At 36.3% G+C, this 18546-nt stretch overlaps 1 protein-coding gene across 5 annotated transcripts in view; it reads left to right on the top strand.

The window, feature by feature from the left end:
• The window catches only part of LOC127839041 (E3 ubiquitin-protein ligase LRSAM1-like), a 58042-nt gene that overhangs the window by 25762 nt on the left and 13734 nt on the right, over positions 1 to 18546 (top strand). For all 5 annotated transcript variants that reach the window (XM_052367192.1, XM_052367189.1, XM_052367191.1 and 2 more), the window contains 11 exons: positions 422 to 490; positions 1617 to 1701; positions 2449 to 2613; positions 3441 to 3488; positions 4560 to 4678; positions 6687 to 6716; positions 8522 to 8732; positions 9890 to 9986; positions 10579 to 10649; positions 15400 to 15499; positions 16458 to 16548. In XM_052367192.1, coding sequence (XP_052223152.1) covers positions 422 to 490; positions 1617 to 1701; positions 2449 to 2613; positions 3441 to 3488; positions 4560 to 4678; positions 6687 to 6716; positions 8522 to 8732; positions 9890 to 9986; positions 10579 to 10649; positions 15400 to 15499; positions 16458 to 16548 — 1086 coding nt within the window. The remainder of the gene's footprint in view (positions 1 to 421; positions 491 to 1616; positions 1702 to 2448; positions 2614 to 3440; positions 3489 to 4559; positions 4679 to 6686; positions 6717 to 8521; positions 8733 to 9889; positions 9987 to 10578; positions 10650 to 15399; positions 15500 to 16457; positions 16549 to 18546) is intronic.

Below are 18546 nucleotides of genomic sequence, written 5' to 3'. Positions count from 1 at the left end.
ATCACTCAATCTTGATAAAACATGGTCGGAATAATATTATAGACAGTTTCAAGGTAATGTTTAAGTATGATTATGTGTGCTAAAAACCCAGGTCACAGGTAATGTCTTCAACAATTGATGTACTTAAACCCTTAACCACTTAGATCCGTATTTTTATGCATTTGTAGTCCCTAAGAAAGTTAAATTTAATGAAAGACCTTTCTTATTAGATTCAAGTTCTAAAGGCTTCAATTCCAACCCTTAGATACTGATGATCAGCAAACAGCATTAAACCTGAACAGACTGTGAGTTACTGGCAGGCTGTTCTTGTTTTATGCTGTTTGCCATTCTCACTTTGCCTGTTAGTGGGAAAGGGTTTGACTCAGGTGAGAGCTGAAGCAATGATGGCACTCCTGTTTATGAAACACCTCTTTTAATCAAGGTATTGGACGTACACAACAATGAGATCAAATCAGTGCCAGGAGAGATTTCCCTGTTACAGAGCCTTCAGGTAAGGATTGTCATGGAAACCATAGTTGTAATGGAAACCATAGTAAAATATGATTTATATGTAATAGTTGGAGGCCTTTTTTTTTCTTTTTTAAATAGGGAAATGTTACAATCTGGCTTGTCTTTCTCATTAGATGGTGTTCTGTTCTGAAAAGATTGCCATAGAAAAGGTATTGATAATTACTGGGTTTGAATAATTATTAGCTCGGTTGTTTTCGGAGAAAACCCGAGGTATTGTCATAGCCAGCTCATCGTGTTGTGTTGTCCGCCGCCCGCGCCGTGCTAAAACCTTAACATTTTGTCCACGTTTTGAACATTGGTTCTAAAATGAAAGTGCTTCCACCTACAACATTAAAACAAAAAATTCTGACAAGCTTTCATTTATTCAAAACTGCACCCACAGCCTAGTGTTTGCACCCGTTATGCGGTGCTCTTGTTTATATTATTGTTGATGGAAAGACCTGATATTGAATCTTTTGTGATCACATTATAATACTATGCATACACACCTATCATTATTGAACGTGCATCAATTGGAGCATCATCATTAAACAGTTTTTTTTTCATTATAAATCTGGTCAGGTATTCGACCCCATTCTCAATGGAATAAGTATATATATTTTTCCAAATAGTACCTAAAAATCCCAATTGAAGGTTTAAAAAAAAATAATTTATTTTATTTTTTAAGATTTTAATATTTTGTTCATCTCCCATCGAGCAATATAAGTTCATCCTTAGCAAAAATAATTTTGAAAACACTTCTTTTTTCAATTTGAAGCTTTTTTTGGCAAAACAGCAACAAAAATGGTGAAAAAAACGCTGTTAAACAATCAGCCGACATTATCCACGTGTGCACACTGTACACTGGTACACATTTAACCCTTTGCATGCTGGGAAATTTGTCGTCTGCTAAAATGTCATCTGCTGAATTTCTAAAATTAGCATTTTCTTCATTTTTTTCAAAGACCACTATCAGAATAGCAAACAGTTTGGATCAAGATCAGGCGCCACGTTTTGTGGCGTCTGATCTTGATCCAAACTGTTTGCAAAAGCCTTTAAAACTCGATGCCAGCGCTTTAAGGGTTAACATTGTCTTTCACAGTTATCAGCATGTAAGTTTATTGCAGGTGTTAAACCTGGAGAACAACAGATTGAAGAAGCTGCCCGATGAGATAGGGCAGCTGAGATGCCTTCAGACACTCAATGTCAAAAGTAAGAGAATATCACACATAATTGATTGGTGTTACTAAACACATGCAGAGTGTCACTGTGATTTTACTGTTACAGTTTCTGTCTTAAAGGGATCTTTTCACGGTTTGGTAAATTGACAAAATTGAAAAAAGTTGTTTCAGATTCGCACATTTTCGTTTTAGTTATGATATTTGTGAGGAAACAGTATTACTGAACAATTACCATAGTCCAATATAGCCATTATATGTATCTTTTGACGATTTGAAAACCTAAAAACTCCAGGACTCCGGGGGTCACTGGTTCGAGCCATGGTAACGGCTACTTTTTTTTCCTTTTTTAAATTTTATTATTGATTTTTTACTAGAGCTTTTAAGATCCAATGTTTACATTTATCAATATAAAGCATTTAATGACAAACTTCAAAATATGCTAAAATCTGTGAAAAGGCCCCTTTAATGGTAAGGGTTGTTGTTATAAAATAAAACAAGCAAAATTTATTTTTGTCATGGGGTCCACCGGGTCCTCTTTTTATATTGATAAAAAGTTTAAAGATCTTAACCATCCCCCTCCCAGGTTTTCTCATAAGTTTAAATTATATTTGCATCTGCAATCAGGCAATAATAATGTCTGAATATTGCAGTAACTGGCTTTTTTTTAATATGGTTTGGTTCTCAGTACAAACAGAATAACACAAATAGATTTTCATTTCTCTACCTCTTCTATCTAATGCTCTCAGTGCGATCATCCACTTCTATTTTTGTTCCCAAGGTAACCGCCTGACAGCCCTGCCATCCACAGTGTGTGACTTGAAGTCCCTACGTATGCTGGACATACAGGTCAACTGCGTGACTGCCTTACCCAGACAGCTGTGTCACGTGCGTACCCTGGAGTCTCTGTCATTGGATGCTTCCACAATGAAATACCCACCTCAAGGTCAGTGAATGAGGGATCAGAGCTGCTTAAAGGTTGGAAGACGTGGGGTGTTAGAGGTGAAATTTTGGTAGACCATACGCCACACATGCGTTTGAAGAAAAGAAAATTGAATAATCGATATTCGGTACAATAGATCTACTTAAATTGTTGCAAAAATGTGCTTTGTGTGAATTGTAAAGGTTTGACTAATAGGACTGTATACTGACAGAATGACAACCCAAATTTTAAGAATTCATTTAATAGCGGGTTTTTTCCCAGTTGGGGAAAGTACCGGTACCAGCCCAAGTGGAAAAAATGTTTGCGAAAAACCCTGAAATTGGGAAACTTTGCATTGTGAAATCTTAATATTGGGAAATTGGTGTATTTGATTTTTTGCTCCAAAGTACTTTGAAATTGAAAACTTAATATTGTCTAGTTGTCAATTATTTTATTTACTTAGGTTCAAGCCATAGAGCTGCATAGGAAAACTAACAAAATTTTGCATTTTATTTATATAAAAAAAATAATTATATTATTGGAAACCTTCAATTGGGAATTGTTTTGACAGCAATTGGGAAATTTGTAGTTTTTTCCTAATTGGGAAAATTCCATTTTCCGGTACTTTATAAAGAAGGAAAAAATCGCTCACATATATAGCTGCTCAAAAGTGGGATAGTGGATCATGATAGACAGTATTGGGAACAGGCTTTAGAAGAAAAAAGATTTAATTGTCCTTATTTAATTGTGTCATTGTTTTTTCAATATTTGATCAACATGAGCATTATCGAGTTTTTCACACATTCTAGTGCCTCAATATCTGAAATCATTTTTGTCTTTTGATGTTTCAGAAATATGCCTCTCAGGTACTGAAGACATCATGAAATTCCTCTGTGCAGGTACTCTTTCCTTTCATCAATACTGAGATCTCTGTTTCATAAATGATCATACATTAAAAACATGGTCTAAGGTCAGTTCTTTATTTAAGGAATGATTTTTAATTAATTGAAGTTCATCGGCCAACAAACAATTACTATTATGCTCACATGTTAATTAATTCAAAAGACTTTTACTAACATGATGTCATTGGAATTCTCAGATGATACTATGCAAAAATATGTGATGTGATTGGTCTGTAATAGAAAAGTGTATCCAGTGAAATCGCTTACATTTTTATTAAAAACATATTTAGGACAAGAATATTTGTGATTGGTCGGATTATCAAAAGTGTATCCAATAAAAAGGCTCAACATTTTATTAAAAGCATATTTAAGATTAAAATATTTTAAATAGTTGTTTTACCCAAGAATCGAGGGATAGCATGTCATTATATGAGCTTCATTCTTAGAAAACTGGACTCCATGCATATGCATAGTGTCATCAGGGCTAATAAGGGACGACGCTTTCCGCCTTTAATGAATTTTTTCGCTTGAAGAAAGTCCCTTCTTAGCAAAAATCCAGTGTAGGCAGAAAGTGTTGTCCCTGATTAGCCCATGTAGACTGCGCAGGCTTATCTGGGATGACACTTTAAGCACAAGCGTTTAACCCTTTCAGTGCGGGAACCGAATTTTAAAGGCCTTTGCAAACAGTTTGGATCCAGATGAGACGTTACAGAACGTGGCGTCTCATTTGAATCCAAACTGTTTGCTATTCTGATAGTATTCTTTGAAAAAAAATCGAAGAAAATGCTTATTTTAGAAATTCAGCAGACGACATTTTAGCAGATGACGAATTTCCCAGCATGCAAAGGGTTAAGCACAAGCATGGAGTCCAGTTTTCCCAGAACAAGGCTTATACTACCATATTATATTGCATATTATACCTTGATTCTTGGGTAATATAACAATTACAAATAACCTTATCTTAAATATCCTTTTAAAAACATTATGGACGTTTTTATTAGCAACATATTCTTTTTTGATCCAACCACATGACCACGGCTCATACAATATTGTGTCCTCTCTGCACAGAGAGTGGTATGGAGTACCTGCCCCCGTCCAACTTCCTGCTAGAGGTGCTGGAACCTCCAAAGATCCCTGTCAACAAAACAGCATCCAGTATGGCCTTGAAAGAAGAGGAAAACATGGCTGTATGTATCCTACAAACCTGAAATAGTTGTTAATCTCTTGTGAGTTAAGATATTCACTTTTGTTAATTAGCCGGATTTTTTTCGAAAAAATCTCGGCTTATAGATTGATGTTGTCGGGCGGGCGGGCGGGGTGGCGGGGTGGCGGGGTGGCGGGGTGGCGGGGTGGCGGGGTGGCGGCGTGCTCGAAAATGTTAAAGTTCTTATTTCATGGTATAACTTTGGTATGCTTGGACCTAGAGTCTTCAAACTTGACATGAAGGTTGGCCAGGATTAACAGATGACCACTGGTCATTTCAAGGTCATTCATTTGAAGGTCAAGGTCACTGTGACCTTCAATATAAAAAATGTTAAAGTTGTTATAACTTTGGTATGCTTGGACCTAGAGTCTTGAAACTTGACAAGAAGGTTGGCCATAACTAGTTAGTAACCACTGGTCATTTCAAGGTCATTCATTTGAAGGTCAAGGTCACTGTGACCTTGAATGTAAAAATGTTAAAGTTCTTATTTCATGGTATAACTTTGGTATGCTTGGACCTAGAGTCTTCAAACTTGACATGAAGGTTGGCCAGGATTAACAGATGACCACTGGTCATTTCAAGGTCATTCATTTGAAGGTCAAGGTCACTGTGACCTTCAATATAAAAAATGTTAAAGTTGTTATAACTTTGGTATGCTTGGACCTAGAGTCTTGAAACTTGACAAGAAGGTTGGCCATAACTAGTTAGTAACCACTGGTCATTTCAAGGTCATTCATTTGAAGGTCAAGGTCACTGTGACCTTGAATGTAAAAATGTTAAAGTTCTTATTTCATGGTATAACTTTGGTATGCTTGGACCTAGAGTCTTCAAACTTGACATGAAGGTTGGCCAGGATTAACAGATGACCACTGGTCATTTCAAGGTCATTCATTTGAAGGTGAAGGTCACTGTGACCTTCAATATAAAAATGTTAAAGTTGTTATAACTTTGGTATGCTTGGACCTAGAGTCTTGAAACTTGACATGAAGGTTGGCCAGAACTAGTAAGTAACCACTGGACATTTCAAGGTCATTCATTTGAAGGTCAAGGTCACTGTGACCTTGAATGTAAAAATGTTAAAGTTCTTATTTCATGTTATAACTTTGGTATGCTTGTACCTAGAGTCTTCAAACTTGAAATAAAGATTGGCCAGTACTAGAAGATGACCACTGGTCATTTCAATGTCATTCATTTGAAGTTTATTTTCTTACATTTGATAATGAAATTGATGGAAACTTCAAACAATATGTTACTAATTTGCTAATAAAAAAATTGAGATCAAACTTTCCTAATTGTCAATTCAAGTTCATATTTGTGACCTTAAATGTTATTGTTGTTCATGTATATGCATGCATTCAAAACATAACACAAGGTTTGCTCATGCCTTGAAAAGTACTTACATTTCATTTTGACCTTTGAACAATATTTCAGTAATTTAAGTATTGCATTGACAAAAACACGAAAGGTACTTTCCTGTCATTTAAATCAAAAATCCGGCTTCAATGCGGTCATCTCCGACCGCGGAACTCTTGTTTAATAGTATTTTCTTACATTTCATTTGTGTATGAACTGTCTGAAAAATTACTCCGTACTTGCATAAATTAAGACGTTTATGTGTAAACAACGTGTAATTTTCTTGACAGATCATATAAAGATGAAGGACAGAAAATATTCTTATTACAACACAATGACAATATTCGCTGTAATTGTAACACTTTAATGGCCACAACAGATTTATGTTTGCTGGCATATGTATCTTGTTTCAATTTGTTTGTTTCGTTTAGACAAACTCTACACCGTTCACGTTCCCGCCAATCTATTGCATTATTTCTCTATATAGGAATGAAAAGCAATGTTGTTAGACGGTATTTACTTCATTTGATCACTTGTCTATGAAAACAGTAGTATGATCATGACAAATGATTCACATTTGTATCATACAATTAAAAGCATGTCTTTTTTATGGTACTTTTTTGTTTTGTACATTTCAGAAAAGTTTTGCTGGGTACAGTGATATGATGGTAAGTTTGTAGTTCAGTATACTGTTACTGTAACAGAAAATGGCCTTTGTTAACCCTTTCAGTGCGGGAACCGAATTTTAAAGGCCTTTGCAAACAGTTTGGATCCAGATGAGACGCCACAGAACGTGGCGTCTCATCAGGATCCAAACTGTTTGCTATTCTGATAGTATTCTTTGAAAAAAATCGAAGAAAATGCTAATTTTAGAAATTCAGCAGACAACATTTTAGCAGACAACAAATTTCCCAGCATGCAAAGGGTTAATTTCAAAAAGAAGTCATGCCACAATGATGGCCACCATTAAGTAAACTGCTTGGTGGTGTAACTTTCAAATAACTATTGATGATCAGGTGGGAAAAATTGATGAATTATGATAAAAACATTCGGGCAGTATGATGCTTGTTGTTTGAAGTTCAATCCTAAAAATTAGGGATGGCAAAATTATTCGAATATTCGAATATTCGATTGAATGGTCAGCATTCAAATAATAAAAATGATATTCGCAAATTCGCATTTTTATTCAAACGTAATTTCACCAATATTTAATGACCTGCGAACCGCTTACTAAAAAGCAACCGAAGCCACCTGGGAGTAACATGTTTGACGTGACGTTCTTCGTGTCAAACTGATAACGCGGCCCGTATCAGTGTTGATTGCGCAATGCAATATACACGCTCTAAGAAAGGCCCCGACTGTTGTTTGCCAATGGGGTGCCAATTAACGGTTTCAATTGACTGGCGAATATTAATTAAGTATTGTGATCACAGTATGTACAGCCATTTAAATGTGTGAATTACTCAAATCGCGCAATGCAATATACTTACTATAAGAAAGGGCCCGAACTGTTGTTTGTCAATTAGGTACCAATTAAGGGCTTCAAATAACTTGCGAATAATAATTTAGTTTTTGTTATCACAGTTTGAACAGACATTTAAATAATGTGAATTACTCAAAAGTAACAGATGATATAAACTAAATAATCATCAAGGAATCATAATTCAAATCTGAAAATGCCACCAGCCCCTTCTGCAGTATGGAATACTTTACACGGTCTGTGGATAAGAAGACCGCAACGTGTAATGTGTGTAAACTTAGTTTTACATATGCGCGGTCTGCTACAAATCTGTGGAATCATTAAAAAATAAAATTCTATGACACGATGTTTTACATTCTATTTGTGCCCGATCACAGTACCGGTCATAGTATTAGTCGACAGCGATACAATTTTTCGATAGCAACGTTAATAAACAGCCTCGTATTTAGCAAACGGATATAACTTACAAACCAATGGAAATTAACACATAACAAGGTAAAATCAATCCAGCCGTTTTATGCGAATATTCGAATATTCGATTGAATGAATTTGCGAACATTCGAATACCGATATTGGTATTCGATGCCATCCCTACTAAAAATATGAAACCTTTAGTGTTTGTATGCCTCCAGATCGAATGATCGGGTTATATTGTTTTTGGACTGTCTGTCTGTCATTGTATGTGTCTGTCATTGTATGTGTCTGTTATTGTGTGTGTCTGTCCCAAAAACTTTAAACTTGGTCATAACTTTTGCAATATCGAAGATAGCAACTTGATATTTGGCATGCATGTGTGTCTCATGGAACTGCACATTTTTAGTGGTGAAAGGTCAAGGTCATCCTTCCAGGTCAAAGGTCAAATATATGGCTTCAAAGCAGCACAGTTGGGGACATCATGTTTCACAAACACAGCCTTTGTTTCAATCTGCAATTTAAAAAATCATGAATATGTAGACTAGGTACTAGGCCATTGACTGGTATTTTTCACAACAGGAGAAGCGGCGTCTGGAGCTAATCGAGGTGGAGCGTAGTTTTGCTGCCCATCAGGAGTTGCAGGCACAGATGGCACTTTTGGCTCAGCAGAACCGAGACCAGTTGGTGAGGGTGATCGAGCAGGCTGAGAGCAAGCTGGATTCAGAGCTCAACAAGCTGTCTCGGGAACGGGAGGTCAACCAGAAGAGGCTGATAAGGGATCTACAGATAGGTGCGTTATATGTGTTAGCTTGTTATACCCTGTCAGTGTGTTATACACTATTAGTTTGTTATACCCTGTTAGTGTGTTATATGTTATTAGTTAAATTAAGAGGCAGAAAAATTGATTGTTGTACATTTCAGTTTTAGGAAAAGGCAGATAAACCAATTTTTGGTATATTGCAGATTTAGGAAGGAGCGCATACATTGGTTTGTTGTACTTTCAGTGGAGGAAGAGACAGATAGCTTAATTTATTATGCAATTCAATGGAGGAAGGGACATACAACTTAATTTGTTGTACATTTCATTGGAGGAAGGGACATACAACTTAATTTGTTTTACATTTCAGTGGATAAACATGCAGATAACTTAATTTGTTGTACATTTAATTGGAGGAAGGGACAGATAACTTAATTTGTTGTACATTTCATTGGAGGAAGGGGCAGATAACTTAATTTGTTGTACATTTCAATGGAGGAAGGGGCAGATAACTTAATTTGGTATACATTTCTGTGGAGGAAGGGGTAGATAACTTAATTGGTTGTACATTTCATTGGAGGAAGGGGCATATAACTTAATTTTTTGTTCATTTCTGTGGAGGAAGGGACAGATAACTTAATTTGTTGTACATTTCTGTGGAGGAAGGGGCAGATAAATTAATTTGTTGTATATTTCAGTGAAGGAAGAGGCAGATAACTTAATTTGTTGTGCATTTCTGTGGAGGAAGGGACAGATAACTTAATTTGTTGTACATTTCATTGGAGGAAGGGGCAGATAACTTAATTTGTTGTACATTTCAGTGGATAGACTTGCAGATAACTTGATTTGTTGTACATTTCAGGGGAGGAAGGGGCAGATAACTTGATTTATTGTACATTTCATTGAAGAAAGAGGCAGATAACTTGATATGTTGTACATTTCAGTGGAAAAAGGGGCAGATAACTTGATTTATTGTACATTTCAGTGGAGGAAGGGGCAGATAACTTAATTTGTTGTACATTTCAGTGGAGGAAGGGGCAGATAACTTAATTTGTTGTACATTTCAGTGGAGGAAGGGGCAGATAACTTAATTTGTTGTACATTTCAGTGGCGGAAGGAGCAGATAATTTAATTTGTTGTACATTTCAGTGTAGGAAGGGGCAGATAACTTAATTTGTTGTACATTTCAGTGGAGGAAGGGGCAGATAAGTTGATCAGCTCACTGTTGGACATGAGTGCCAAGGCAAGGCAAACAGAGGAGCTGCTAGATGCTATTGAACAGGAAAGGTTTGTGATTAATAGTGAAGGGGTCGTACTAGATGTAATAATAACAGGCTTGCACCAGTTAAGTAAAAAGAACTAAAAAACACTGTGGTAAAAACATCCCCAATTTTAATAAACGGTTGCGATTTGTGGGACTTGCCAATTGCATTCGACAACCAGTACCCTGCAACGACCATGACGGAGCAAATTTACTTGACATAATTTTCATGCCAAGTTGTGATGAATGCTACCAAGCAAAAAGAATAGGTCACAGCTCAATGGACCGTTAACCTCAAAATATTAAAGAAGACAATAACGCACTCATCTGCTGTAAATCATATGTTATGATCAGTCAATCAAATTCTGCTTTGTTGCTGCCTTTTGTCAAACAAACAAAGTGTGTTGTTATAGCGTAATGAGCATTATATATTATTTATATATATCATAAGATATCTAGGTGGGTGGAGGATTTGATTGTTTGGCAACTCATTAATTGTTTTATCAGTTTCACTTTTTGTAATTTGCTTAGTTTCTTTATTTTTCATTAAGCCTGTACACTATTTCAACGATCTAAAAGAATTTTATCATACTCATTTGATCCATATACATATTTCAGGATAAAGGAAGACAAGTTATTTGAGGTGAGGTGGGAAGAATTGCAAAATCTCAGGAAGAAAGAAGTCCTCAGTAAGCATTTTTACGTGCTTGTTTAACCCTTCACCACTTAGATACGTATTTTGACGCCTTTGTAGTCCCATAGAAAGTTAAATTTTATTAAAGACCTTTCTTAACAAATTCAAGTTTTAAATGCTTCATTTCTAACCCTTGGATATTGATGAGCAGCAAATAGCATAAAACATGAACAGACTGCGAGTTACTCGCAGGCTGTTCTGGTTTTATGCTGTTTGCACATAGCCATTTTTACTTTGCATCTGAGGGGGAAAAGGTTAATAAAACACAGGGAGATAATAGGAACACCCAGTGGAGGTGAGAGATAATAAAACACATGGAGATAATAGGAACACCCACTGGAGGTGAGAGATGGGCCGATCTCCAGGTAATAGGAACACCCAGTGGAGGTGAGAGATGGGGCAATCTCCAGGTAATAGGAACACCCAGTCGAGGTGAGAGATGGGGCGATCTCCAGGATAGCAGCCCACTAAATAAATAGTTTAAAGGGACCTTTTTCACAGATTTGTGCATGTATTGAAGTTTGTCATTAAATGCTTTAAATTTATGATAGTCAACATTGAAACTAAATCTAAAGAGCTCCAGTTAAAAACAAGAATAAAATTAATGGTAGAAACAAAAGTAATATTCAACTGTGCTCAAACCACTGACTCATGGAATAAAAGTCTAGCCATCCTTGCTCATATTGTCACTTGTGAAGGATGTATTTTATAATTTGTATAAGCAAAGCTCGTTATGTCACAAAATATAACAATAACAACAGAACTCTCCTAATTATTCAATCTTTGCCTTGGTCGTTACTTGCTAATTATTTTTAAATGTAAACATTTGATCTTAAAACCTCCAGTTAAAAACAAGAATAAAATTAAAGAAAAAAAGTAACCCACATCTGGGCTCGAATCACTGACTCCTGGAGTAAAAGGCTAACGCTTTGACCACTTTGCCATCCGTGCTCATACAATGAGTGATGTATTTTATGCTTCATATAAGCAATCCTCGTTATGTCACAAATTTTAACGACAACAACAGAACTCTCCAAATTATTCAATTGTTTCGCGTTGCAACGCTTTATAATTTTCAGGTTTTTAAATCCTCAATAGATGCATATAATGGATATTTTAGAGCATGGTAAATGTTCAGTATAACTGTTTTCTGGCAAATAACATAACTACAAAGAAAATTTTCAAATCTGAAATAATATTGTTCAATGTGTGTAATTAACCAACATGTGAAAAGGTCCCTTTAACCCTTTCCCACTCAGAAGCAAAGTGAAAATGGCTATGTGGGCTTTTTAGGTTTCCTCTGTATAGTACCTAAATTGAGATTGCACACTAATTATTTAAATTAAATTAGATCAATCTGTTAAAAAATGGAATATCTAGTGTTATGTCCATGCCATTTTTATGCCCCCCTTTGTAGAAGAGGGGGTATATTGCTTTGTTCAAGTCGGTCTGTCAGTCGGTCTGTCGGTCGGTCCGTCCACTAGGTGGTTGTCAGATGATAACTCAAGAACGCTTGGGCCTAGGATCATGAAACTTCATAGGTACATTGATCATGACTCGCAGATGACCCCTATTGATTTTGAGGTCACTAGGTCAAAGGTCAAGGTCACAGTGACCCGAAATAGTAAAATAGTTTCCGGATGATAACTCAAGAACGCATACGCCTAGGATCATGAAACTTCATGGGTAGATTGATCATGACTCGCAGATGACCCCTATTGATTTTTAGGTCACTAGGTCAAAGGTCAAGGTCACGGTGACCCGAAATAGTAAAATGGTTTCCGGATGATAACTCAAGAACGCATACGCCTAGGATTATGAAACTTCATGGGTAGATTGATCATGACTCGCAGATGACCTCTATTGATTTTGAGGTCACTAGGTCTAAGGTCAAGGTCACGGTGACCCGAAATAGATAAATTGTTTTCGGATGATAACTCAAGAACGCATACGCCTAGGATAATGAAACTTCATAGGTAGATTGATCATGACTCGCAGATGACCCCTATTGATTTTGAGGTCACAAGGTCAAAGGTCAAGGTCACGGTGACCCGAAATAGTAAAATGATTTTCGGATGATAACTCAAGAACGCTTTTGCCTAGGATCATGACACTTCATAGGTACATTGATCGTGACTCGCAGATGACCCCTATTGATTTTCAGGTCACTAGGTCAAAGGTCAAGGTCACAGTGACAAAAAACGTATTCACACAATGGCTGCCACTACAACGGACAGCCCATATGGGGGGCATGCATGTTTTACAAACAGCCCTTGTTATACGCCCGTCTATGACGGGACGTATTATGGTATACCCCGCGTCCGTCTGTCCGTCCGTCCGTCTGTCCGTCCGTATGTCTGTTAATGTCGTACGCTACGTCAAATATCCTTTGACAGATTTTCTTCAAATTTTAACACAATCTTAATATTGATAAACCCTGATCCCCTTTCGTTTTTGACGGAATTCTGAATTGTCGTTCCAGAGTTATGGGACTTTGTTCGTCAAAATTTCGTGATTTCATTGAATGTCCTACTGTAGCTATATAAAAATGTTAAAGTTGTTATAACTTTGGTATGCTTGGACCTAGAGTCTTGAAACTTGACATGAAGGTTGGCCAGAACTAGTAAGTAACCACTGGACATTTCAAGGTCATTCATTTGAAGGTCAAGGTCACTGTGACCTTGAATGTAAAAATGTTAAAGTTGTTATAACTTTGGTATGCTTGGACCTAGAGTCTTGAAACTTGACATGAAGGTTGGCCAGAACTAGTAAGTAACCCCTGGACATTTCAAGGTCATTCATTTGAAGGTCAAGGTCACTGTGACCTTGAATGTAAAAATGTTAAAGTTCTTATTTCATGTTATAACTTTGGTATGCTTGTACCTAGAGTCTTCAAACTTGAAATAAAGATTGGCCAGTACTAGAAGATGACCACTGGTCATTTCAATGTCATTCATTTGAAGGTCAAGGTCACTGTGACCTTAAATGTTAAAATGTTAAAATTGTTATAACTTTGGTATGCTTGGACATAGAGTCTTCAAACTTGACATGAAGGTTTGCAAGCACACTTAGATGACCACTGGTCATTTCAAGGTCATTCATTCTAAGGTCAAGGTCACACAAGGTCACTGTGACCTTAAATGTTAAAATGTTAAAATTGTTATAACTTTGGTATGCTTGGACATAGAGTCTTCAAACTTGACATGAAGGTTTGCAAGCACACTTAGATGACCACTGGTCATTTCAAGGTCATTCATTCTAAGGTCAAGGTCACTGTGACCTTAAATGTTATTGTTGTTCATGTATCCTACCGTAGCTCAAATATCCCCCGATGGATTTTTTATACGCCCGTCTATGACGGGACGTATTATGGTATACCCCGCGTCCGTCTGTCCGTCCGTCCGTCCGTCCGTCCGTCTGTTAATGTCGTACGCTACGTCAAATATCCTTTGACAGATTTTCTTCAAATTTTAACACAATCTTAATATTGATAAACCCTGATCCCCTTTCGTTTTTGACGGAATTCTGAATTGTCGTTCCAGAGTTATGGGACTTTGTTCGTCAAAATTTCGTGATTTCATTGAATGTCCTACTGTAGCTCAAATATCCTTCGATGGATTTTTTTCAAATTTCAACACAATCTTAATATTGATAAACCCTGATCCCCTTTCGTTTTTGACGGAATTCTGAATTGTCGTTCCAGAGTTATGGGACTTTGTTCGTCAAAATTTCGTGATTTCCATGCTCATGTACTTATAAAATAAACCATGTATTCAAATACAAATAAACTGAAGTAAAAAAATGATTCAAAGGGTTATTTATTACCTTACTACTTCATTGGCGAACGACGGGCGTATCATGCGCTCATGGCGCAGCTTTTATTTTTATCTAGTGATTGTTTTCTGTGCCATTATTGCAATATCAAAATACTACATTGTTCTCATATCAATTTAACCTAGACCTATAAACAGACCTATAAACGTGCCGAGCCTAATACATTACAAAAAGATCAGTTACAAACCTGTTTTTCTGTTTATCATACCTCTACGTCCCCGATTTTTAAGAAATAATGAAAAACAAAACACACTAAACGACTGCAGCTTTAGCATGAAAGAACATGCATTGTGTCGTATGACGTGTTAATAATGACGTCACGAGTACGCGCACTTAATATTTGTAAATAATGTTTTTTTTGCTTTTTGAGTTGCATTATTTGTTAAAAATATATTACATCTTGGTATCAAATTGTTTGTTTTGTTGAATCTGATTCGATTTTACTAAAAATGATTACTTTATAGTTGATTCCGAGTGATATGACCATTCTCCGCCGCGCGTGACAGCTATATTTCAGCACTGCCGAAATAGAGGAAAATTTATTCCACAGTGGTTTATTTTGACAATGCAGGTCTGATGATGGGATAAATTTTGTTACAAAATGACATTCTGGTTATCTTTTTGTAGATGTTAAATTTTGAAAATTACACATTTCATTGAAATGAAATTTTGGTATTGCTCTTGCTTTTGGTCCAGATATGATACAGTAAAAAGAAATACTCTATGAGTAAAGAAATACTCTCTCTATTACTGTTGTAATAATGGCATTATTTTCATGTCATGACATGATGAACTCATAGTTTCCCATTGTTTAGTTTCAGAGACCCTTATTGCATTTAATTTTGTTTACATAAAATTGAACAAATAAAACAAACTATGGGTTTACTATGTAATAACTTGTTTATTTTCAGATAATATGCAAACCATTCTACAAGAAAATGAGACCTTTGAAATGTTGCTCCATAAGTTCACATCAGAAAAAGGCCATTCACTAATGAGGGCCATTGAAAAGTGAGTACATCTAAAATCTGTTATTTACAGCTCACTTAAAGCCAATGTCTATTGCATGCTTGCTCAAATTGCCTCAAAGAAAATCGACGTAGTGGAAATTATTTATATTTGTCCGCATACATTTTTGTGGTTAAAAAAAAGAGACTTTCGTTGAGACATTCATGAATGGATTTATGATATTTGAGAACAAATGAGGAATTTGTTTCTGTTATTTTCTGATAATTTTGTGTTGGAATTATGGATCCAGGAAATCAACACAAAATAATGTCCTATGAATATTAATGCTTTTACTGAATCTTACTATGTAAATTTTTGGGCCGTGCTCTGTGAAAACGGGTTGAATGCATGTGCGTAAAGTGTCGTCCCAGATTAGCATGTGCAGTCTGCGCAGATAATCAGGGATGACACTTTCCGCTTTCATGGGGTTTTTTGTTTGCAGAAAGTCTCTTAGCAAAAATCCAGTTAATGCGAAAAGTGTTTTCCCTGATTAGCCAGTGCAGAATGCACAGGCTAATCTGGGACGACACTTTATGCACATGCAGTAAACCCCTTGTCACAGAGCAGCGCTCAATTAGTTTGTTGGAAATACATTTAACTCTTTCCCACTCAGAAGCAAAGTGGAAATGGCTTATGCAACCAGCATAAAACCAGAATGGCCTGCGAGTAACTTGCAGTCTGTTCAGGTTTTATGATGTTTGCTGCTCATCATTATCTAAGGGTTGGAAATGAATCCTTTAAAACTTGAATATAGTAAGAAAGTTCTTTAATTTAAATTAACTTCTGAGGGGCTACAAATGCATTGAAGTACATATCTTAGTCCTAAATAGTTAATAATATTTGACTGTTATTTTAAGTCAAATAGACTGTTTCAAAATGACACAAAAACAAGCAAACAAACCATTAGCGACCTTTTATTAGTATACATAAATTATATATACTGGGCATTTTTGTTCTGCAGTGATGAGATGATGTCCACTGCTCAGGTTGCCAGCGTACTCCAGCATAAAGATCAGCAGACATCACTGCTTCTTGCAGACCTTGTCAAACAGGTGAGCACTGCATAAATGCCCCATCCATGGAAGAAAGTAGACAGGGTTCAACATATACTTATGGGCTGTGCTCTGTGAAAATTGGGTTTAATGCATGTGTGTAAAGTGTCGTTCAAGATTAGCCTGTGCAGTCTGCACAGGCTAATCAGGGACAACACTTTCTGCATAAACTGGATTTTTGCTAAGAGACTTTCTGCAAACAAACAAAAACATAAAGGCGGAAAGTGTCATCCTTGATTAGCCTGTGCAGACTGCATTAAACCTTTGCATGCTGGGAAATTTGTCGTCTGCTAAAATGTCGTCTGCTGAATTTCTAAAATTATCATTTTCTTCGATTTTTTTCAAAGAATATTATCAGAATAGCAAACAAATTGAATCCGGATGAGACGCCACGTTCTGTGGCGTCTCATCTGGATCCAAACTGTTTGCAAAGGCCTTCAAAATTCGGTTCCGGCACTGAAAGGGTTAAACCTCCTTTTCACAGAGCAAGGCCCATATGTATGTCCCTCCTTCTGTTGACACCCACTTGTCAAAGGTCTTGTGCTTATTAATTACGCAGCATCTGAATATGCTTGATTGTTCAGTGTATGAAGTTTTGCATGAAATTTGTATCTTGTTTTGATGAAAATCACTTGCATTACGCCTCCTTATTTACTTAGAATTTATATCACATAATTTTAACAGCTAGGGATATATTAAGACTAGTAGAATTGGTATCAATGTTACTTCTGTGCCAAGATGTAGTGTTTAACAGATATTGAGTTATAATATAACGAAGATTTCAATAGATATTTGAACATCAGGAATCAATTTCAGACCCCTGGTTTCAATCTGAACAATGTCAAAAAGAAAAAGGTTTATATTGTTATCTTCCTGCATAGATATGTATTTAAGGATAACAATTTATGCAAAAATTATGAAATTGCATTTTAAGTATACCAATTTTAATCACTAGCGTTTTGTTAACATAAACATTGCAAATGCACTAAAGGCCACACTTTCTGTCCAATCTTCATGAAACTTGTGAAGCTCATTTGTTCTACTGAGTTTGATACTCTATCATATGGGGAGATTACCAGCTTAAAATAAGGTAAAAAAGCTTTAAATTCTCTGCAAGTCACATGGTTTTCTAACTGGGTCAGCTATCTCATTTGGTAAAGTACCGGAGTAGACATCAGAGGATTGATTTCCAGCCCAGCTTCATAGCTTGTGTGAGCATGGGTCGTGCTTATACACTTCAGGGCTTAACACTAAGGCATGTCCAAACGACATTCACTGCCTGTACCTAGGTCAGGGCTAGCCAATGTCCCAGGAATATGCCCGACCGGGGTTAGAGATACTTTATAATCTGAAAGCAGGAATCGCCCAGGATCTTCCGGGGTGGATGAAGGCAATTCGCCATTAACACAAAGTTACTTTAAAAGTATTAGTTATTTATCAATTTTAAATAATTGTAATTTTTTTGATCAATTAGAAGTGTTTTGACAATCTTTTTTACGCAATTCAATAAGCAAAACTAATATTAATGGTCGATCCCAGCTTTTAGTAGAGTTAACCCTGTACAATTGTTACGACTACCGTAACACGTTATTTTGCGAAACCTAAGATTCACTTACCATTTGTTGTCAGACGGTAACCGCGCCAATCTATGTTAAAAAAGGTTTGGCTTTACGGTTGGGGATGGGGGTTCCTCAGATAAGAAAAGGGAAGGAGGAAAGTAAGAGAAAGTATGAGGGAGAAAAAAGGAAATTTCTCCCGAAATGGCGTGAAGATTACAAATAGATGTCTTAAGTAGATGAATATTGAATTCATAAGCATTAGTAAGGCAAGCTAATAAGAATTATTGAATAATAATTGCGCATTTCTACGCACAAGAAAATACAAGTTGAATGATAAATATAAAGGTTTTGATATACTTGGGTCAGGGCACATGAAAGATTGGTCAGGGCTAGTAGGTTCTGCATTTACAAGCCAAATGGGCTAGTTTTGAAAAAAAAG

The sequence above is a fragment of the Dreissena polymorpha genome, chromosome 7, assembly GCF_020536995.1.
Source record: "Dreissena polymorpha isolate Duluth1 chromosome 7, UMN_Dpol_1.0, whole genome shotgun sequence".
Lineage (NCBI taxonomy): Eukaryota > Metazoa > Mollusca > Bivalvia > Myida > Dreissenidae > Dreissena > Dreissena polymorpha.
Note: the sequence above shows the minus strand (reverse complement) of the source record. Positions and strands in the feature narration are given on the sequence as shown.